General features: G+C 38.8%; 1 protein-coding gene across 1 annotated transcript in view; it reads left to right on the top strand.

The window, feature by feature from the left end:
* The first annotated feature begins 577 nt into the window (after positions 1–577).
* The window catches only part of LOC149831670 (uncharacterized), a 65627-nt gene continuing 42574 nt past the window's right edge, over positions 578–23630 (top strand). The window contains exons 1-7 of the mRNA XM_090014055.1: positions 578–3766; positions 3869–3997; positions 4098–4289; positions 4390–4439; positions 5072–5733; positions 5813–6028; positions 6129–6215. Of these exons, the coding sequence (XP_089870181.1) occupies positions 965–3766; positions 3869–3997; positions 4098–4289; positions 4390–4439; positions 5072–5733; positions 5813–6028; positions 6129–6215 (4138 nt within the window). The 5' untranslated portion in view covers positions 578–964. The remainder of the gene's footprint in view (positions 3767–3868; positions 3998–4097; positions 4290–4389; positions 4440–5071; positions 5734–5812; positions 6029–6128; positions 6216–23630) is intronic.

The following is a 23630-nucleotide window of genomic DNA, read 5'->3' as shown; positions in this document are numbered from 1 at the left end:
TTTATATGAAATTCTTTTAAATGTCAATTTATCATAATTATCTAAATTCTCTTATAAGAAATGCCATTTTTTTCTAAAATTAATTTCAAATACAATTTTCACTACTTAATTATGTTATTTTTTTTAAAATTTAATTTATTTATTCCATAATTCTTAGTATTATTATTCAATTATTATTTATAAAAATATTCACGTAAAATCGTAAGTATTACTTACAATCACAAAATCACATCTTTAGTACGAATTTCTTTTACCATCATTTAAGTGGACAGGTAGTCATCATGTGAGCGCCACCCAAGCCACCATGTAGACTAATACAGTGGACAGAAAGGCTCTAGCCATCAAACGAGTTTACTATAATTGACTACTTGAGATGTGAAAGAGCGAAAGAAACATATACATTCCTTCCATGTCCGAATATTCCAACTAGTTTTTTAGCATCCTAGACCCAGCAAGCTGTGAATTCACTCAAGTATTAATTTACTTAAACAAGAAAAAGTGCCATCATGATTCGTTCTTCAAACAGATCCCAAAAAGACTCGAATTATAAAGACAAGAAAACAAGTGATAAAAGAACATGCAAAACAAACCTGGTCGATTCCATTGTGTCCATTTCCCCCTTTCCACACACACACACAGAGAGAGAGAGAGAGAGAGAGAGAGAGAGAGAGAGAGAGAGAGAGAGAGAGATTCATCCTTCATTTTGATAATTGATTGAATTGGCTTCGGCGTCTTCCAAGGGAAGCACCAGCCTTTCCACACCAACACAGCTGCTGCCTAACACCACTTCCCTTCCCTAATCTTCTATTTAGCGTCCTGAGTCCATCCGTGAATACCCATTTCAGGATTTTGCAATTTCTGATCCCATCTCTCGCCCTCCTCCTGAGATTTCCATTGCCGAGTTGCCATTCTCCACTGCATAGGCCCCATGGATGGTGCTGCACCCTAAAGCCTGCTTCTGCCCATGGGTGGTCATCACAAGAAGCGAAATGCTGCTGCTACTCACCGCCATGGTGCCGGCCGTGCCGCTGCCGGCGTGGTCGGAGCGGCGGATTCCGCCGCTCCGTCCCTCCCCGACGAAGGACTAGCCCCTGGAGGGGGCGCCTCGCCCACGAAGGGCGTCTCCGCGCCGGACTCCGAGCAGGTTCTTGTGGATGCTTGTGGGGAAGAAGAAGTTTCCACCGGAAGATTGGGGTCGGCGGTCGGGAATGATCCTGACAAATTGCCGGCCGCCGCCAACGCTGCATCGCCGCTGCCGGATGCTTCGATGAAGGCGGACTGCGAGCGGGCGCTGATTGCTCTGAGAAGGGGCAACCACACCAAGGCGTTGAGGCTCATGAAGGAAGCAATCGGGCGCCATGAGAACTCGGCGCTCCTGCACCGAGTCCACGGCACCATCTGTGTGAAGATCGCGTCCCTCATCGAGGACTCGAATGCGAAGCGCAGGAACCTCAAGAACGCCATCGAATCCGCGAAGAGGGCCGTGGGTTTATCGCCTAATTCGATCGAATTCGCGCACTTCTACGCTAGCCTCCTCTACGAGGCGGCGAATGACAGCAAGGGGTACGAGGAAGTGGTTCAGGAGTGCGAGCGAGCGCTCTTGATTCAGGATCCCGTCGACCCCGCGAAGGAGAGCTTGCAGGACGAGAGCCAGCAGAGGCACCCGACCCCGCAAACGAGGGTCGCCCATGTTCATCAGGAATTGAGGGCTCTGGTTCAGAAGGCGAACATCGCTTCGATCTCGACGTGGATGAAGAATCTGGGCAATGGTGCGGGTGGCGAGGAGAAGTTCCGGTTGATACCCATCAGGCCGGTGGCGACTGAGGACCCCATGGAGGTGAGATTGGTGCAGAGCAGGCGCCCGAATGAGATCAAGAAGGTCACCAAGACGGCCAAGGAACGGCGGAAGGAGATTGAAGTTCGGGTTGCCGCGGCGAGAATCTTGCAGCAGAAATCCGATGTGGAACCGCAGACTCCTCCGGCGGATGATAAGGTTTCCGGAACGGCTCCAGGCTCTCACAGGGGAGATTCTCGCAGGAGGACGATGATCAGTAGGAAGATGTCGTCCAGAGAGAGGATGGATCAGATTCGGTCGTTCTGGCAAGACATGGATGCAGAGAAGAGGAGAGGCCTCCTTGAAGTGAATGCGCACGATCTCAAGCTGCATTGCTCGTCGTTGACATCGCCATCGTCGTCTTCATCAAAGGATGGGTTTGTTGCAGTGGACTTGCTGCTAGAAGCGCTATCGTTCGCCGAGACCAACAAAACGTGGAGCTTCTGGGCGTGCTGCCGGTGCGGCGCCAAGTTCGTCGACAGCGAATCACACATGCATCACGTTGTTCGCGAGCACATGGGCAATCTCTCTCTGAAATTGCAGGCGGTATTGCCTCAGGAAGTCGATGGTGAGTGGGTGGAGCTGCTGCTGCTGAATGGTAGCTGGAAGCCCGTGGAAATAGACGAGGCCCTGAAATTGCTGACGAGTACTTGTAGCAATCTTCAGATCGATGATGGTATCAAATTACAGCCTACAGGTGAGCACCACTCTGTTACAAATGAAGCCACGAACCATAAACGCGAAGACAAATCGGGTGAAGATGCGTGTCTCAGAAAGTTTCAGAATTGTACATTGTCTGATCAAATTGAAGTGCAGGCAGAAGATGAATCAGCAGAGGAAAACCAGGAGATTATTAGTTCTGATTCGAAAATATCAGACAGGATCAAGCAATCGAGGGAGAAGCTTTTGTCTCAAGAATGGCCACTAGCAGACGATGCTGAGCGCCTTAAGCTGCTTGAGAAGATACATGGTTTGTTCCAAATACTAATTAAGCACAAGTGTCTTGCTGGTAGTCATCTTAATAAAGTGATACAGTATGTGATAGAGGAACTTCAAGGACTCATGTTAGACTCTCTGCTGAATCATGCTGTTAGTTTGATTCCTCTCTGTATATGCTTCCTGGGTGCTGCCCAGCTCCGAGAAGTGCTCAAGTTCTTGCAGGAGCTGTCACATTCTTGTGGACTGAGTAGGTACCCGGAAAAGAGTAGCTCCCCTGATGCCACTCATAGTTTTGAAGGAGATGGTATACAAGAGCAGATTGTTTTGGGTGATGATTTATCATTTCTACTTCTGGATGGACAATCACTGAGTGCTGATGTATCGGAGAGTAGAGTAAAACCTGGCGAAGGGGTTGATGGTGGGGGAAGAGAATGTGAAGATGGAGTATTTGATTCCGATGCCGTGTTCTCATGGATTGTCAGCAACCCATCTCCTGTTGAGCAGCTGGTGGGATGGCAGCGGCGAAGAGAAGAGAAAGCACACCAAGGACAGGAAATCCTTCAGATGCTTGAGAAAAAGTTTTACCTTTTACAGAACCTGTGTGAGAGGAAGTGCGAGCATTTGAATTATGAGGAAGCGTTGAACAATGTCGAAAGCCTGTGCATTGACGAGCTGAAGAAAAGGGAGCAGAGCACGGAGACCGTTCCTCGTAGTTATGAGGCGATACTAAGGAAGTGGCAGGCAGAGATTGCTGAAGGAGAAGGCGATTATCTTTTCATGAGTGGTAGGCTTGAGCTTGATGTTATAACAAACACACTTAAAGAGGCACAGGCATTGAATGTGTCTCAGTTTAGGTATGATGACAATGTCACTTCCTGTCTATGTGACGAGGATACTGAGGATGGTGAGTGGAAGATGCAAGATTTTGTGAATCAAATGGACTCTTGTATTGAGGTAGCTATTCAAAGACAGAAGGAACAGTTATTGTTGGAGGTTTGTTTTTCTTACATCTTCAGATAGAGCATTTATGGGATTTTGCACGTCTATTTTTATTGTTAAACTGAAGTTTAATGTCTAAGGTTCCTTATCCTGCAGCTCAATAAAATTGATGCTAGGATCATGCGAAATGTCTACAGCATGCAACAATTGGAGATCAAGATAGGCCCTATTTCCTCTCTTGATTACCGGACAGTTGTTCTGCCGCTTATAAAGTCATTCTTGCGGGTTTGGCTTTACACTTGAAACTCTTTCCAGTTGCTTTTTGTCATGGTTGAATTTCTTTCGGTAAGTTTCAATTACTCTGCTTGATAAATACTCATGGCAGGCCCACTTGGATGATTTAGTGGAGAAGGATGCAACTGAGAAATCTGATACTGCAAGAGAAGCTTTCTTAGCTGAACTTGCACGTGATGCACAACAGCATAATGTCAAAGGTGGTGATGTTTCGAGGCAAATGCATGATAGAGCAAAGGATAGGAAAAAGAGCAAGGATTATAAAAGAATGAAAGATGCAAAGGTTTTAATTTTCACCGGTAGCTTTATCAAGCCTTTTTGTCTTTTGGTAGGAAATGTATGCATTCTCATTTTGTGAATTCGAATTTGCTTCTTCCTTTTAGGTAATGGATGCTGATGAGCCGCATCTCAATAATCAGGAAACAGGACCACTGTACGTGTGTGCTTGCACATGCATCTCAATCTTCTGATCCCTCCTTTATGTTTCATTTCTTTCCTTCTACTTGGTGCAACACTCTTTTCTAGCTTCATTTATTGTATATTTTTGTGTCTCTTATTTTAAGGTTTACCGTGTTGTTTCCACTTTCTTTTGATTTGAAATGTGATCCTTATAATGGTCACCCAATTATGAGGATCACATTTCAAGGTTTGGAAAAGAGGGAGAGGGAAGGGTCGGGGGGGGTGTATCTTGAGAAGAGAGAATGGATAGAGGGAAAGGGATTTTTCAGTTTTTTTTTTTAATTTAAATAAGTTTTTATTTACTATTTTCAGACTTTTTGGTTGGTTGTTATAACTTTGGACTTGTTGACTAAGTGTCCAGTTCATTTAACTGCCATTGAACACGGCGTTGGCCTAGTGCAACCAGTGTTATGGCATTGTGTCAAGCATCGTATCCATTTGCATCGCCAATGACACTAGCTCAGATCAGTTGTTTGCTTTCTGGAAGTGTTAATAATTTCCCCTTTTTTCTCCTTTTGAAGTTAAACTGACTTATAATTGTTACTTCATTTGCTAGCTCTCCCAATTCCTTTCAATTAACCTTGCTGTGAACTTTTTTTCCTTCAGTACTGTTGATTCTATTGCTGATAATCAGCGGGATTCTGGTGTTATTACTGTATCTGGGGACTGTGATTTAAAGCTACAAGAAGAAAAAAACAAGTGGATGAGTGAGCTTGAGGCTGACGAAAGAAAGCTTGAGGAGACATTAGAGTTCCAGCGTCGTATTGAAGAAGAGGCCAAGCAGAAGCATTTTGCTGATCAAAACAGAAGAACTTTCAAGAAATGTTTGGACGATGTCCCCGGGGGATTATTGATTCCTGAGTCTGTCCAAACTGGTACTGCAGAACTACGTGAAAAGGGAAGAGATTCTGTGCAGAAAACATTACTTCATGATAAGTCTCCTATCTTTTGCAAAGCAAATGACTTTGGTTCTGAGGATAGTTTCAAGGTTTCTCCCTTGTCAGACAGTCATGCAGATTCTGCTAAGCACGAGACACAAATTCCTCTGGGAAGTGAGAGGAGCCCATCTCATGGTCATGGGAAAGCTGAATTATTTAGTCTGGACAAGGATCAACATGTGAAGGATAATGATAAATTGATGGACAATTCAGTCAGGGTTCCTTCTAGCCGTGCAGTAAATACTTCTGCTGTATGTCATTCATCTAGCAGCACTGGAATGATTAAGATTCCCAAAGCACAAAGCTTGTCTAGTGCCAGACACAGACCTGGTTAGACTTCTAATGCTTATCCATTATCTCCATTTCTTTTGTCAATAGCTGCATCTAAGTTTAATATTATTTCTTGCAGGCTTGCCTGATGAAGGGGATGCTGCAGTTTCTTTACCTGTTCAAAAGGCACGAAGACAAATTCATAAGTCAAACAATGCTATGGCTTTACCTGAAAGAATTAATAAGGTACCTTTGGTTGATAAAGAAAATCATGGTGTTGGACGTATGGCACCTGAAGCTTTCTTGAAGGAACAGACTCAGAAAAGGGCACGGGATGTTCTTCACGATGGAAATGGTGGGGATTGTTTTTCTGTTTAGCTGTCAGTAAGAATGTAAGAATCATGCTATCCTTAAATTTTAGTGCTTGACATCCTTACATGTTTTTGTATGATCAGGACCAACGACAATGAAAGCTGAGTTATCAAATGTCAATGTTATGAAGCAAACTGATTCTCCAATGGCTAAGGTTGCAGATAGCCCAGGTTTTGTTCATCTTATTGCAATGCTTCATCTTTTCCCTGAGTACAACATGAAATCTATTTGTTGACCAAGCCTTTGTGGTGTAATTTTCAAAATTCAGCAATAGCATATGGTGATACTGGGTTCTTCTTTCAAATCCTGGCATCTCATCGTCTGGTTCGCATTATAAATTTGGAAATGTGTCTGTACTACTTCCAAAGGAAATTCATGATGAAAATGCTATTGTGACACATTGTGGTTATTAGGTGGATACTTTCTGATCTGGATATTGCAGTATGTAAAAAATCATATTCAACATAAAAAGTGGTTTAACTATAACAATCCTTACTCTGGCTCTTAGGTGCTCTACATGCATCTTTTTCCAGCTTTTTTCTATTCTGATTAACAGAGTAGGTTTAATTATCTATATCAGTAATTGAAACTGGTTCCATGCCTGCAAAGCATGGCGGTATATTCAAGTTTTGTGGACCTCTCATGGTTACTCCCATAATATCTTCTTGGTTATATATTTGAGTTAGTCACTGTTACAAATGTGTTTGCTGGACCACCATTACCAGTGTTATTATCAGTAGATCCAGCTTGATTTTATTTTAGGAGGCTGTGTCATCATAAGCATTTTACCTGAGGGGAGTTCAACCTCTATGCTACAAGCTCACCTGATTCATTTACTGGACCACCAGTATCAGTGTTGTTGTCAGGAGATTCAGCTTGATGGACAAAATTTATGAATCAATTTTAGGTGGCTGTGTTATCAAAAGCATTTTACATGAGGGGAGTTCAACATCTATGCTACCAGCTTATTTGACTCGTACCATAAAATTAGAGTTCCCTTCTCTTATTCTACATAGATTTACATCTCTCCATCTGCCATGAAAATGATATTGGTTAGTTGAATAGTAAGATTAATATTATGAGGGGATGTATGTTTATGATGCGTATGCAAAAAAAGAAGAATTAAGATCACTGCCCAGAATGGCTGCATTTATCTTAAATAGATAACTCAGTGGGTGCCTATGCAAGCAACAATAGTAAAGACAGTTAGTAAAAATTTTCTGCTTCTTTCAGGACACGCACTCAGCACGCGGATTCCACACAAAATTCAAGATCATACAATCAATCCCAGAATACCCTATCCTTTCCCCAATGGAAGTAACAACTTGAACAAAAATCAGAAATCACGATTTCCACAGGAAAATACAATAATTTCCATGCAGTTACAGAACAAACTTTTGAAATCAAAATTTCAGAGTGGCTGTATTCATCGGGGAACAACATACATTGCTAAACATCAAAGGTCCAATTATTCAACAGGGATATAGCAAGAAAACTTTAAAAAAAAGAACAACGATCACTCTGCCCTTCATCTTAGAGGCTTTAACTCCTACCCTCAACATGATTGCAAAGATTACAAAAAGAAAACTATCAGATTCAAGCCCTCCTTTCTTTTCTTTTTTCCCATATACCTCGATTCTTAGCCAAGAAACCTCCAAATTAGGCTGATTAGGGTTAAACCAAAAAAACATACACTGACCCACCTCAGCCGACCCCCACAACAACTTGATTTGAGAAATTTTTGGGCTAGATTAAGACCAAGATTTTCCCCAAATCTGATCTTGCTACTACTAGAAACTTCAAACCCACATATGGAATTGAACCCCTGTTCGATCCCTCACCCCAATTCCAAGAAGAACCGTACCTCTTTACGGTGATTTTCCGGTGGCCGGAGACTGCCGTCGCGGAGGGATGCAGACTGGTGACGCTCCTCCCTACTGCCGTGAAGGGAGATGCTCAAGGGGCCCTTGACGGTTGCGGATGGCAGGAGATTTGCCGGTGATGGGGCTCCTTCCTCCGGCGTGCACACACACACACAGAGAGAGAGAGAGAGAGAGAGAGAGAGAGAGAGAGAGAGAGAGAGAGAGAGAGAGAGAGAGAGAGAGAGAGACCTCTCCACTCCCCTTTATAGCTTCAAAACCCCCCCTCCCCCCTTCTCTCCTCCTTTCGTGAGACGCGGGGTTGGTTACGCTCTGCGTAACCCCCCCCCCCCCCCTCTCTTTCTGGTTCTTGAAAGCAAGAATTGTTCCCTAGGCACGATTCCTGTTTAACGTCCTTTAAAAACTGAACTCGGGTCTCTGGGTCCGTGCCCGCGACCCGCGGCTCCGAATCCAGCATTCACCTGGATCTGGGTTGCCTGTACTTGTGGATCCACAGTTGGATCCTTGTGGGTCCAACTGCGAGTCCGACCCTGTACCAAATTTATTTATTTATTTATTTAAAAATTAATATTATAAGTATAATTTAACACCCCATTGTGGGTTATTTATGGATTCTTTTATGGATCCGATAGCGGTAACGAATCAGAGGCCCAAATCCCCTAAAATTCATTGATTCTATTTCCCGGGTATTACAAATTATATATATATATATTATATAATTTTTAAGTTTTAACAGTTAACTACATTAACACTAATGAAATAAAAAACAATTATCATAATATCATCAAATCAATTCATCATCATGCATGCAATAAATCAAATTATCAATCTACAATTCTATTCTACATCATATCTACAGTTTGGATTAAGCATTAAACACATCACATGTAAATAAGAGTTTTAAAGGAATTCGAATATATATATATATATATATATATATATATATATATATATATATATATATATATATATATATGAGAACTGCACATATTAGGCCTTATTTCTTGTTTTGCCCCACTCTGCCCCATAGTTTTGAAGTGTCTTATGATGGATCTGAACCGTTAGATGTGTTTAGCATGCTGGATTTAGTGAGAATCGACTCTTGGATCATGATTTTTTTGATGAAAAAATATGTTTTTATGAGCAAAAAAAACTGATACCTTTAACCATTGATTTTGATTCTTGAATCACCGAAAAATTCTATATAGAGGACAGATTCCGATGATCCAAAATACATATCAGAAGCTCGAGGGGATTGAAACAGTTTCGGAGAGAGAGATTGAGAGACAAGGGGAGAGAAAGATTGAGAGAGAGAGAGAGATTGAAGGAGAGAATGAGAGTGACAATACGTACGGAAGCTCGAGGTCGTCGCTGGCGTTGGGGTTGGGAGATGGGTCGCAGCGTCTGCTTCAGGAGGAGAGGTCGTCGCCGGCGTTGGGGTCGGGAGATCGCAACGTTGGCTTCAGGAGGAGAGGTCAGGAGGATTAGGCCTAAAAAAATTTGCCCCAATCCTCCTCTCCTCAGCCCATTTCATCGGGCGGTTTTTTTTTCAAAGTCCAAAAGTTGAACATAAATGACCCTGGGTGCGTTGACCGCACTCAGGGTCGGGTTGACTGCACTGGGTGCTGCACACGCACTCGCGTCACGTCGCGTCGACGTGGGTGCGACACCTGGTTGGCCGAATCCGTGTGACAGAATTTAATACATAATGGAATTCATGATTTATAAAATATTTACATAGTATATACTTAGAGATATATACTAACTAATAAAGTATGTTAGTAAAGATCCATCACCCAATGTGGAAGAGCAAGACATTAAAGAGGGGGATGTCCTCTCTAGTGGACCCCACTTAACCCAAGAAGAAAATAAAAAAAACAATAAAGTACTAAATAAATGAGGAAAGCAATGATAAACACGATTTTCTTTATGAGGAGGGGTTACAATTAAGAGAAAGTGTAATTCAATGTATTTTATGAAATATATATAAAAAATAATATATATTTAACGATGTATGCGTTTCATGAACAACATATTGACCTGCGATTAAAATTTGGTTTCTTATGAAAAACGATACCTGTGTTATGGTGTCAAGATTAAAATTTGCGATTTAAAGTATATGTTTATGAAAAATGCTATGATAAAATCGGTAATTTAACCCTTATATAATGTGTTAGTCGAGTAGGCTAATTCTGCTCAGAAACCAATCACGGTTTAACCTATATTTTGTATATGTTATAAGTTCTAATGAAAATTGGCAACTTAGTCTTGCTTTTGTGTTTTAAATCTGAAATTTTCATTAAGTAAAATTAATGATTTATGATATATAAGGAGCATTCTTTTATGTGATGTGCATTTTTTTTTTATGATGATGTGCATTTTTAACCATGACCTACGTGAATTGTTAAGACTGTCTTACCTTTTATTTAATGGGCATGGCACAAATACTGTGCCTTATGGAATGGTGTGGTTATTCGAATAAGAAAAATTAACTTATGATGCATGTTGTGTGATAGCCAAATGTATGATCAATGCATGATAGACCTGAATTGTTTATAGTGCTAAATGCATCATGATAAGACTGTGAGATACATGCATGTTAATTGACAAATGCAAAGAAAGTATGTGCTAATACATTGTTCTGAGACATTTTGAGCGTGATATCAAAATTGCCACTCACATGACAATGAGAAACGCCATACGTGCTTGTGCCCTGTGGAGGCCATTGAAATTTGCAAATAATGTTTAAGTACGTATGTCACGGGGATTAAGTAATTAAGAAAGTGAATGCTAATTCTCATGTTGCTTACAATGAGAGAGTAAGCCGGTACGATTGACTCCGTGAGGTATTGTAAAGCACAAAGGGTTGCTTCCCCAACCACGGAGATAGGAGATAGCTACCACTGATGCCGCGGGGTGGTAGTGAATAAGGCTTCAGCTCAATGAAAGACTAATGAAAGACTGATGTATCAGGTTGAGGGTGTTGTGTTTTTTCTCTCACCCAAGGCTGAAAATGAAGTATAAGGCCAATGGAATAAGACACAAATTGTTTGAATGTATCCCTTGGTCGTGTCTCTGATCCGGATATTGTCTCTGTTGTACCCACAATGATTGTTAACAAGAGGAACAAAATTGAATTGTGCATTTAGTCAAAGCATATCATGCATCATTTAATTAAGACCATCTAAATGAAAGAAGTATAAGCTACTCATGTCATAGATGGACAATCTATTGCATCGGTAAGTCATGCATATTATACATCATCATGCATAAATGTGAAATTTAGTTTTTCGGTGGTTTTGTGAATTATTAATGCAATGATATTTGTTTATGTGTGAGAAAAATCATGTTTCATGTATACCTCCTTCTATACACATGTACTTTGTCATTGTATTCTTACGGGGAGTGTGGTTATTGACCCCCTACACAATTGCTGGCGCTGAATGATCTATTGGGGCGATGATACGGAGCTGAGGCGGATTTAGAAAGCCAAACCCTTTCCTTTCTTGGATACTGGATTTTTGGAACTCATGTCATCTTGTTTATTTGCCTGTTGAACAAAACTTTATATGTGACAATTGATATATTCCTTTTTATAAAAGATCAGTACTAGTATGATTGATCGATCCGTAACTCGCATAAGTTTTTTTATCCAAGAAGTTGAAAAATGTTTTCGTTGATGAAAAAAAAAATATTTTCTCAAAATTTTCGGGTTAAAAATCTTGTGGTGTTTCAACTTGGTATCAGAGTAGGAGGAAAAGGTTGGCTTTCGACACGTCTAGCAACTTGACAGCGCTCTGTAAGTAAATTTTTATTTTGTTAATTGTTATGCTTGTGATGTTTAATACGGTTAATAGTTGATATGGTGCAGTTAAGAACCTAGATGATATGATAGGGACGTCACAAAGGCATAAAACTTACGAAAAATTTCTTTATTAGATGGCCAATCGACAGCCTCAAGGTTTGGCCGCACAAAGAGACTTCCTACTAGAAGCTCTCAACACCATAACTCAAACATGCTAGAACCTTGCCGATAACAAGGGAAATGGTAATGGTAAGAGTCACAATGGAGGGAACCAAGGGTCAAGCTATAAGCGCCTTTTGGAGATGGATCCCCCATTCTTCACAGGAAAAGAAGACCCTGATGCCGTAGAAGAATGAATCCGTTTAGTAGGGGAAATTTTTGGGATACTGGAGGTCCTCGAGGACAAGAAGGTCACCTTTGGCACCTACCGCTTGAAAGGGGATGCCAAAAGTTGGTGGGAAACCGTACGGGAGGTGAGGTATACACCAAAGGAGTTACGAGCGATCACCTGGGAATACTTTTTTAAGGTTTTCCTCGACACCTATTTCTTTCAATATGCTCGAGATCGTAAGATGCAATAATTTTTTATCTCAAGCAAGGTGGCTTGAAGGTGACAGAATATAGGACCAAGTTTCGACATTTGGAGAAGTAATGCCCACACACCTATACTACAAATGAAGCTCTCGCTTGGAAATACATTCATGGGTTACGAGACGGGTTGAGGACTAAAGGTCTTACTAGTCGAACACATAATCTTAACCAGACCATATTATAGGAAGATTGGGAGTCCTCTAAGAAAGTTCAAACCGGTAGGTTTGAAATAGGAGGACATAGAGGGAAGAGTCCTTGGAATTTTTCAGCAGGCCAAAATAGAGGATCGCTAGCTAAGAGGGCACGTGGTCAACAAGGTGGTAATACCCAACACCCGCCACAAGCAGATGTTTGCCCAAAGTGCAAGAGGCTCCATAAAGGCCAGTGCTACTGGGACACCGTCGCCTATCTACATTGTGGCGATATGTGGCATTTCATCAAGGATTGTCCCAAGAGGTTAGGCCAAAATGACCAACATACGACACCTAGGAGACAACAACAATCCCAACAACGACCACAACATCCATAGCAACAGGGACAAAGGAAAGCTACATGTCGTGTCTACGTGATCACTGCGGAAGAGCTGAAGGAAGATGCGAATGTCATAGAAGGTACCATTTTTATTGCCAAGTGTGATGCTAAAGTGTTATTCGATACAGGTGCGACACATTTTTTTATTGCTAGGCGATTTGCTAGTTTATTAGACTCGTCACCAATAACTATGGGATACACATTGAAAGTTATCACACCGTAGGTCTGTAGAACGATTGCTTGAAACTATTTACCCGAGATAGAAGTCCTTATTGAAGAGAACCTTTCTGCCAATCTAATCGTGTTGGATATGATTGGGTATGATGTAATTTTGGGAATGGACTGGCTATACGAACACTACGCTTGTATGGATTGCCATGAGAGACAGATAGGTTTTATACGTCCCAACCAACCTATCATGGATTACAAGGCTGATAGGTTAGGAAAGCAGGGAAAAATGATTTTGACACTAAAGGCTCAACGTTATGTTGATAAGGGGTGTAGGGCCTTTTTGGCCAGTGTCTCCTTAATAAAACCCGACGCTCAACCTATAGGAGAGATAATGGTAGTGAAAGAATTTGAGGATGTATTCCCTGATGATCTACCTGGATTACCCCATGAGCGGGAAATTGACTTCACCATAGAATTGGTGCCCGATACAACTCTAATCTCTAAGGTCCCTTATTGGATGGCACACACGGAGTTAGAAGAATTGAAAAAGCAACTATAGGAGCTTATGGATAAAGGTTTTATCCGACCTAGCGTATCGCCGTGGGGAGCACCTGTACTCTTTGTCAAAGGGAAGGATGGACAAATGTGATTATGCATTAACTATTATATGTTGAATTAGGTGACTAATTAAAAATAAGTACCTGCTCTTCCTCGTCGATTTATTTGACCAGCTTCGGGATGCAAAGGTCTTCTCAAAGATAGATCTCAGAACCGACTATCATCAATTGAAGACTGCGTTCAGAATATATTACGACCATTATGAATTTTTTATGAGTCCTTTTGGACTAACCAATGCTCCCACTGCATTCATGGATTTAATGAATATGATATTTCGGCCGTTCTTAGATCTATTTGTTATAGTATTTATTGGTGATATTTTAATTTACTCGAAAAGCGAATAAGATCATCAAGATCATCCGCGGATTGTGTTAGAAACACTTAGGAAGCATCAGTGTTTCTAAGTGCGAATTTTGGCTAGAACAAGTTATGTTCTTGGGGCACATGATCTCAGAGGATGGAATATTTGTAGATCCTGCCAAGATAGAGGCAATTGTGGATTTGAAGCAACCTAAGAATGTCTTAGATATTCGTAGTTTTTTAGGGATTGTCGGATATTACTGAAGGTTTATCCAGGATATCTCTAAGATAACAACTATGACTAAATTGCTTTGCAAAAGAATCAAATTTGAGTGGATGCAATAATGCGAAGAAAGTTTCCAAGAGTTAAAGAAAAAGCTTCATCCCAAGTGCTTACATTGCCATAAGGCCATGAAGGTATTGTCATATATAGTGATACCTCTGGAACATGCCTAGGATGTGTTCTAATGCAGCATGGTAAGGTAATTGCGTACGCATCTCATCAGTTGAAGGTACACGAGCGTAACTACCCTACCCATGACCTGGAATTAGTTGTAGTTGTATTCACCCTCAAAATCTGGTGGCACTATTTATATGGAAAACAATTTGAAGTATTTTCTGATCACAAGAGTTTAAAATATATCTCTCAAAGAGAGTTGAATACGAGGCAATAGATGTGGTTGAAATTTCTCAAAGATTATGATTTTTGGATATCTTACCACCCAGGAAAAGCTAATGTTATGGCAGATGCCTTGAGCAGAAAAGCAGGGTACCTATCTTACGTTATAAGTAACCAGTGGGGGATCTTATAAGATTTTATTGCCTAAAAGTCATTTGACTTCGATTCTGGAAAGATCGAAATAGCTAGTGTGGTTATTCAAATGGATCTTGTTGATCGAATCATTAGTCAACAGAAAGATGACCCAAGTTTTTCCAAGATGATAGCAGCTAGCATTTGGTTTGGTCAAAGATTATGGGTACTTAAAGATCCACAATTGAGAAAAGAATTGCTAGATGATGCCCACAGGTCCAAGTTTACTATTCACCCTGGAAGCACTAAAATTTACAAGGATTTACAACAAATTTTTTGGTGGAATGGCATGAAACGTGAAATTGCTGAGTACGTTTCAAAATGTTTGGTGTGCCTACAGGTTTGAACATCAAAAGCCTGAAAGTATGATGCAGGTCATAGAGATACCACAATGGAAGTGAAAAGACATTATCATGGATTTTGTGGTAGGTTTACCCAAGACCAGGCATTAGTTGTTAGAAAATGACATATATATGTATATACTTGAATATATATATATATATATATATATACATACTTTTCGTAATACAAGAGTATGTATATGTATATATATGTATATAACTATATATTTAAAGTATATACTTATATTCTTGTAATACTTTTTTATTTATTTATTTTTGTAATTTTATTTCTTTCTTATTTTTTGTCTTTTTGTCAAACAGTCATAATTGACTAGAGCTGTTGGACTGTCAAAACAGCCAACAACCTTTTTGTCATGTTCTGTCAAAATGTTGACTGTTTGAATAGAGCTGTTGGGCTACTCCCAACGGCTCTAATTAGAGCTGTTGGGAGTAGCGCAACAGCTATCCCAACAGCTATTTTAATAGCTCCTCTCATGTAACCTCTCTATAAATAAGGGCATGCTGCCCATTGTAATTAATATACAAAGGTAGAGGGTTTTACCTCTTACATATTCGGATTCAAGTGCATTTATGCACTATTCTTATGTTTGTGCTGTGGAGCATTTTGTATGCTATTTTGGTTTACCATATTGGGTGAATGTATGTTTTGTCAAGTTGTTTGTAGACTTGATTGTGTGAGACTCTTTACATGGTATCAGAGCTTGGTGTATGATCAACCGTGCATTGGTGAGCTGCCTCGTAAAGCGTGCCTTCTTTCTTTCGTGATTGGTGGTTCCTTTTTTTCTTTGGATTCATCATGGGTGAATTTTTTCCGCACAATACAAGCAACTCCAACTTCATTCCGCCATTCAAACTTGAAGGAAGCAACTATAACATTTGGGCGGGACACTTGGAGACATTCATCAAGGGTCAAGGTTTGTGGGGATTTATAAGAGGTACTATTCTTGAACCCACTCCCAAAATTACATTAGGTGAAAATGATGTTGAGACTAGTCTTGAAGAAAAAAACAAAGCCATGGAAGAATACTACAAAAAATTAGATGAATGGGAAATGAAAAATGCCAAAATTCTTTCATGGATGCTTAGTGGAGTTGAGACAAAAATTGCCTCAAACCTTTTGTGTTACAAAAAGGCAAATGAAGCATGGGAATATCTTAGAGGTATGTTTACCGAAACAGATATGGCTCACAAGTATTATCTCCAAGAAAAAGTTAGAAACATTAAACAAGGAGATAAGAATATAAGAGATTATTTTATGGAGTTATCTTCCATTTGGACCCAACTTGCCCAATTTGAACCCAAATGGGAAGGAAAGTGTATAGAAATGCGGAGAGTTCAAGTTGAAGAAGAGAGACTTTTCGCTTTTCTCTATGGTTTGAGACCCGAGTTTGAACAAACAAGGGCCTCCTTGCTATCATCTTCATCACCTCCTCCTATTCATGAGATTCTCACTAAACTTAGTGGAGAAGAGACTAGGCTAAACATGAGTAAAAATGTTAGTGTGCTTGCTACTTCTAGCAATGGTCAAGAAGAGTATTGCGCACTTGCCGCATCAAAACCAGGACACTATATCAAGCCATATAAACCTCCTCATTTTAATAAGAATCGAGGAGAATAAAAAATCATTTGCCATAATTGTAATGAGCCCGGTCATATTAGGCCTCAATGTCCTAGATACAAATATAGGCCTCAAGAAAAACGTGTTGCGGCTGCACCATCAAAACAAGATGAAGATACTTTGAATCTCAAAGACCTCACCAAATCATTATCTCAACTGACGGAGGCATTACAACCACTGCTTAAAGGATCTACCTCAGGAGCGGCCATTGCAACCTCTTCTACTCCTGGTATGTGCTTTTGGCTTCTTGATTCAGGAGCTTCTTTTCATATGACCCCACATAGATCTATACTATCCGAATGTCAACCTAATTCAAATGCATCATTTGTTTCCACTGCCGATGGTACTGCCTTGGAAATAGAGGGTGTTGGAATTTTTAAAAATGATTTGTCAAAACATAACAACTTTTATATTCCGAAAATAAGACTTATACCAAAACTTCATCTTAATCTACTTTCTGTTTCTTAAATCTCGGATCATGGATGTGATGTCATTTTCTCATCAAGTAAATGTTGGGTGCAGGATCGCCAGTCCGGGAAATTGATTGGGGAAGGTTCTAGGCAAGGAGATCTCTATTATATGGATTTCCTTTGTATTCCAAAGGAATCATTTTGCAACACTGCCCAAACAAAAGACATACGGACTTGGCATCCAAATATAAGAAAATTAAATTTTGTACCTATTACCAAGAATCTTTGTAAAGATAATTTTGAATGCAAAGAATGTTTACTTGGTAAAATGACAGTCTTGCCTTATGGTCAAAGAACTTTTTACTCCTCAATGCCTTTTGAATTAGTTCATTCGGATGTATGGGGTCCTGCTCCTGTAGCCTCTAAAGGCGGATTCTCCTACTATGTTGTGTTTATTGATGACTTCACTAGATATTGTTGGATTTACTTTCTTAAGTATAAATCAGATGTATTTGCAACCTTCAAAACATTCCATAACATGATTAAAAATCAATTTGAAAGTAAACTCAAAATTCTCAGAACTGACTCTGGAGGAGAATACTTGTCAAATGAGTTTAAACAATTTTTAGAAAATGAAGGAATTTTACATCAAAGATCATGTCCTAGAACCCCACAACAAAATGGAGTTTCAGAAAGGAAACACAGACATATTATGGAAACTACAAGAACTCTTCTTATTGCTAAAAATGTTCCAAAAAATCTTTGGGCTGAAGCTGCATTAACCTCAGTATATCTTATAAATAGGATGCCTTCCAAAACTTTATCTAATGAAATTCCTTTTGAAAAATTATTCAAATATCAACCTGACTATCAAAGACTGAGAATCTTTGGTTGCAAATGTTATGTTTTGAATGATAAAGGAGATAAACTATCTTCTAAAGCTATTTCCTGTGCGTTCATTGGTTATTCAGAAACACAAAAAGGATTTAAATGTTATGATACCAAAAATGATAAACTTCTCATTTCAAGGAATGTTAATTTTGTTGAAAATGAAAGTGGATTTGAAGAAAACATGTCGGAAGACATAAACTCTGATTATTCTTTCTTGTTCAAACTATTGTCTAATGATGAAAATATTTATGTAGAACCTCTTATTGAAAATAGAACAATAGTTGAACCAATAGTATACACTAGAAGAAATCGAAATGCATTCAATGAAGGTGTAAATCAAAGTAATCATGAAGCATCAGAAATTCCTTCAGAACAAACCACTATTCGTAGATCAGAACGAACCTCAAGAATCCCAAATAAATTTGTGTCTTATGATTCATTCTCTCCTAAACATAGAGCATGTCTTATAGCTATCCACTCATATTTTGAACCCTCATGTTACAATGAAGCAAAAAATTTACCTGAATGGATAAAAGCTATGCACATAGAATTAGAAGCTCTTAAAGATGTAATACTTGGGAAATTCTGGATTTACCTATAGGAAAAAAGACAATAGGTTGTAGATGGGTTTTTAAAGTAAAAACCAAAAGTGATGGATCCTTGGAAAGGCATAAAGCCACCAAAGGATATTCTCAAGAATACGGAGTAGATTACGAAGAAACTTTTGCTCCTGTTGCCAGGATGACCACTGTTCGAATGCTTGTAGCTATTTCAGTTATTAAAAATTGGAATATATTTCAAATGGATGTTAAAAATGCATTTTTAAATGGGAATCTCAATGAGGAAGTATATATGGATATTCCACCTGGATTAATAATTCCTTCAGGTAAAGTGCTTAAATTAAAAAAGGCATTATATGGCCTCAAACAAGCACCTAAAGCTTGGTTTGATACTTTTAACAATGTTATTACAAGGTATGGTTTTAAATCATGCTATACTGATACAACTTTGTTTATCAAGAACTCTTCTGCTGGTATTATAATTTTACTTTTATATGTTGATGATATTTAATTACAGGTAGTGACAAGGAGGGAATCAAGAAAGTAAAACAATTTTTGAAAAATTCTTTTGAAATGACAGATCTTGGGTTTCTAACATACTTTCTTGGTATAGAAGTTTCATACTCTAACCGAGGATACATATTGTCACAAACAAAGTTTGCTTCAGATATTATTGACAGGTCAGGACTTTCAGATGATAAAGTTGTTGATACTCCAGAGATTGTTGGAATGAAAATGCGAGCCGATGATGGAGTTCCTTTGGACAATCCAACTCCCTTCAGACAGCTAGTGGGATCTCTTATGTATTTAAGTATTACAAGACCAGACATAACCCATGCTGTACATATAGCCAGTCAATTTCAACATGCTCCAACATCAGCTCATATGAGTGCAGTCATGAGAATTATTAAATACATCAGAGGCACTATAAATAAGGGAGTCTTTCTGTCCTCTTCTTCCTCCTTAGATCTTATTGCATATTCTGATGCTGATTGGGGAGGAGATCCAAATAACAGGCGCTCAACAACTGGTTTTTGTATATTTCTAGGTGAATCTTTGATTTCATGGAGGTGCAAGAAACAATAAAAGGTGTCATTATCATCTACAGAAGCTGAATATAGAGCAATGACAACTACTACTATGGAAGTCGTGTGGCTCCAACAACTGATTTCAGATATGGGGATTCACCTTCAGAATCCTACAAGATTGTGCTGTGACAATAAGAGTTCGATATACATTGCTCGAAATCATACATTTCATGAAAGAACTAAGCATATAGAGATGGATTGCCATTTTGTTCGTGAAGAATATTTGAAGAAGACTATTGATCTTCCTTATGTGACATCAGAATATCAACTTGCTGACTTCTTCACCAAGGCACTATGCTCACCAAGATTCAACTTTTTACTTGACAAACTTTCGGTGATTTCACCATAAGTTTGAGGGAGACTGTTAGAAAATGACATATATATGTATATACTTGAATATATATATATATATATATTTATATATATATACATACTTTTCGTAATACAAGAGTATGTATATGTATATATATATGTATATAACTATATATTTAAAGTATATACTTATATTCTTGTAATACTTTTTTATTTATTTATTTTTTGTAATTTTATTTCTTTCTTATTTTTTGTCTTTTTGTCAAACAGTCATAATTGACTAGAGTTGTTGGACTGTCAAAACAGCCAACAGCCTTTTTGTCAGGTTCTGTCAAACAGTCAAAATGTTGACTGTTTGAATAGAGCTGTTCGGCTACTCCCAACGGCTCTAATTAGAGTTGTTGGGAGTAGCCCAACAGCTATCCAAACAGCTATTTTAATAGCTCCTCTCATGTAACCTCTCTATAAATAAGGGCATGCTGCCCATTGTAATTAATATACAAAGGTAGAGGGTTTTACCTCTTACATATTCAGATTCAAGTGCATTTATGCACTATTCTTATGTTTGTGCTGTGGAGCATTTTGTATGCTATTTTGGTTTACCATATTGGGTGAATGTATGTTTTGTCAAGTTGTTTGTAGACTTGATTGTGTGAAAGACTCTTTACATTAGTACCATGCAATATGGGTCATTGTTGATCGTCTAACAAAGTCAACACACTTTCTACCAATCAAAACAAACCAAACTTTAGAAAGCCTTGCAGACCTATATATAAACGAAGTTGTTAGACGGCACGAAATTCCATTATCGATTATTTTCGATAGAGATCCTAGATTCACTTCAAAATTTTTGGGGCAGCTATAGAAGGCTTTGGGAACAAAACTCAAGTTTAGTGCAACTTTTTGTAATGAAATATGCGGAAAGACTAAGAGTGCATTAAGCACTTACAACATTCACTAATGAACAAACAAAAGGGCTAACACCCAAACCCACAAGAGACAACACAACATAAAAATATAAATGTCTCTTATTGAAAAAGAGAGAGAGCTCTCAAGAGTGAAGAATAAAAGAGGGGTTCACCCCTATATATACACAAATGAAGGAGAGGGGGGATGGTCATAAGGCCTTAAAAGGAGAGCCACCTAGGGGCTCCCCATGTAGTCGTTGGGAGCCCCCAACGGTCACAAATGTGACCGTTGGGAGCCCCCAACGGTCACAAATGTGACCGTTGGGGGCCCCATCGACTCCATGGTGGGGCCCTTTTGTGTGAGCAAAAAACATAAAAACAAAAAATATAAATTACAAAAAATAAAAGGGAAAATAAAAAAGAAGAATAACAAGTACCCCTATTGGGTACTTGTGAAATGACTAAAATACCCCTATCGGGTATTTTAGACAATTACATATATATATATATATAAACATGTATATATATATGAATTACATGTATTTTAACACTTTTCACCCTCAAACATACGAACAATCGGAAAGGACGATACAAACGTTGGAAGATATGTTATGTGCCTGTTCTTTGGATTGGAAAGAAGATTAGAGTAAACACTTGAAGTTAGTGGAATTTGCCTATGACAATAGTTTCTATTATCGGTATGGCTCCGTACGAGGCTATGTACGGGCGACCCTGCAGATCTTCTGTTTGTTGGAGTGAAGTTGGGGATCAAACTATAAAATCACCAATTGTACTTCAACACTTTACGGATTAGGTATAGTTGATTAGAAAGAGACTTTTGACAGCCTAGAGTCATAAAAAAAGCTATGGTGATCAAAGACGACGATAACTTGCTTTTGTGATAGAACATGTGTTCGTCAAAGTTTCACCAACGAAGAGCGTGTTCCGTTTCAACAAGAAAAATAAAGCTCATTCCAAGATATGTGGGACCCTTTAAGATTCTCGAAAAGATAAAAAAGCAGTGTATAGAGTGGCACTTCCTCAGTTTTTCAACATCCACATTGTGTTCCATGTGTTAATGCTAAGAGAGTACATGCCAGACCCGACGCATATCATTCAATATGAAAATCTCGAGATAAAGACAAATCTTATAGTCGAGTAGCGACCTATTGAGATTGTTGATCGATGCGAGCAAGTACTGAGAAAAAAGACTATTCCCTTGGTAAAGGTGTAATGACAACACGAAATTTTGGAATGTATGTGGGAACCAGAGGAAGAGGTGAAAGCGAAATACCCAGAATTATTTGGTACGTAATCATAACTTAAATTTCGTGGACGATTTTTTTTAGGAGGGAAGGATATAAGACCCGCAAATTTTTGAGAAAATTTTAGGTAAATAAACCAGTGTTTTTTAAAATATTTATTGAAAAGTTAATATAAACTAAAGGTTTGTAAGGAATTTAAAATAAAAAAAATTTAATTTCGCAGATTAAAACCTACTAGGATTTGGATCTTGGTCCAATACTGAAAATATCTGAAATTCACTATGTGGGAAACGGATCCAATACCTGGATCTAGTTTATAGGCAAATCCGAGATTCAATAAAGAATATAATATATATATATATATAGGTCGTATTTTGGTAATTGGATCCGGATATCTAGATGATTCAAATTGGATCTGGATCCCAAGATCCAAAATGGTTTTAGACATGAGTGTGGATCGATGCAAATAAGACTGGGTCCAGAATTTATTGATATAAAATAAGGTAAAGTAGTATTAGATATAGAATTTAATACATATATAACTATAAGATGGAATTCATGATTTATGAAATATTTACGTAGTATATACTTAGAGATATATACTAACTAATAAAGTATGTTAGTAAAGACCCATCACTCAATGTGGAAGAGTAAAACATTAAAGAGGGGGACGTCCTCTCGTGGACCCCACTTAAACCAAGAAAAAAATAATAATAATAAAATACTAAATAAATGAGGGAAGCAATCATAAAGTAGTTTTTCTTTACGAGGATGGGTTACACTTAAGAGAAAGTGGTGGGCTGAATACACTCTCCCATTTCAAGAAAAAAAAACGTGAATGGAGGAGTTACATTAGTCACTACAAGTGAGAAAAAAAAAGGTTAGACTCTTAATTTCTTTTACCCCAATCCACTCCTCTCTCTCTCTCGTTAAAAAGCCTCCTATACGTGACCCTCATCTTAGCCTAACTCCCTAAGTAGATGACTCTTGGAATGGTGAATGAAACCCCTCAAATTTGCACCATGATCATCCCTCAATAACATTATAACTCTCATCCCCTCCCTCTCTATATAAAGCCCACGTGAGCCCTTATTCCTCCGTACTTTTTCCTATCTCTCTCTCTCCACTTTGCTTCAGCTGAGTAGTGGTGTTTGTGGCAGTAGTCAGTGGAATTTGCGGCCGATTACTATACTCCAACCGGCGCTACATTGATTCAAAGTCTATTGTTTGAGGTAGGTACACTGACTTAGTATGTGCGTGTGGGTTTAGGCTCCTTGAATATCGATTTTCCCATGCTGTAAATTACTGAAATTTTCATTTTGATCAGCATATGTTATTTGTTTGACATTAAAAGTTTAATTAGTGTTTTTCTTTAGAATGACATGTGATGTCGTTATTCGTTGGTATATGCACGCACTTGGATTTGGTATATGCTTGTAGGCATAGGTGGTCTGGTTAATGTAA

The sequence above is a fragment of the Nuphar pumila genome, chromosome 7 (assembly GCF_984573655.1).
Source record: "Nuphar pumila chromosome 7, dmNupPumi1.hap1.1, whole genome shotgun sequence".
NCBI lineage: Eukaryota > Viridiplantae > Streptophyta > Magnoliopsida > Nymphaeales > Nymphaeaceae > Nuphar > Nuphar pumila.
This window is presented reverse-complemented; position numbering and strand designations above follow the sequence as displayed.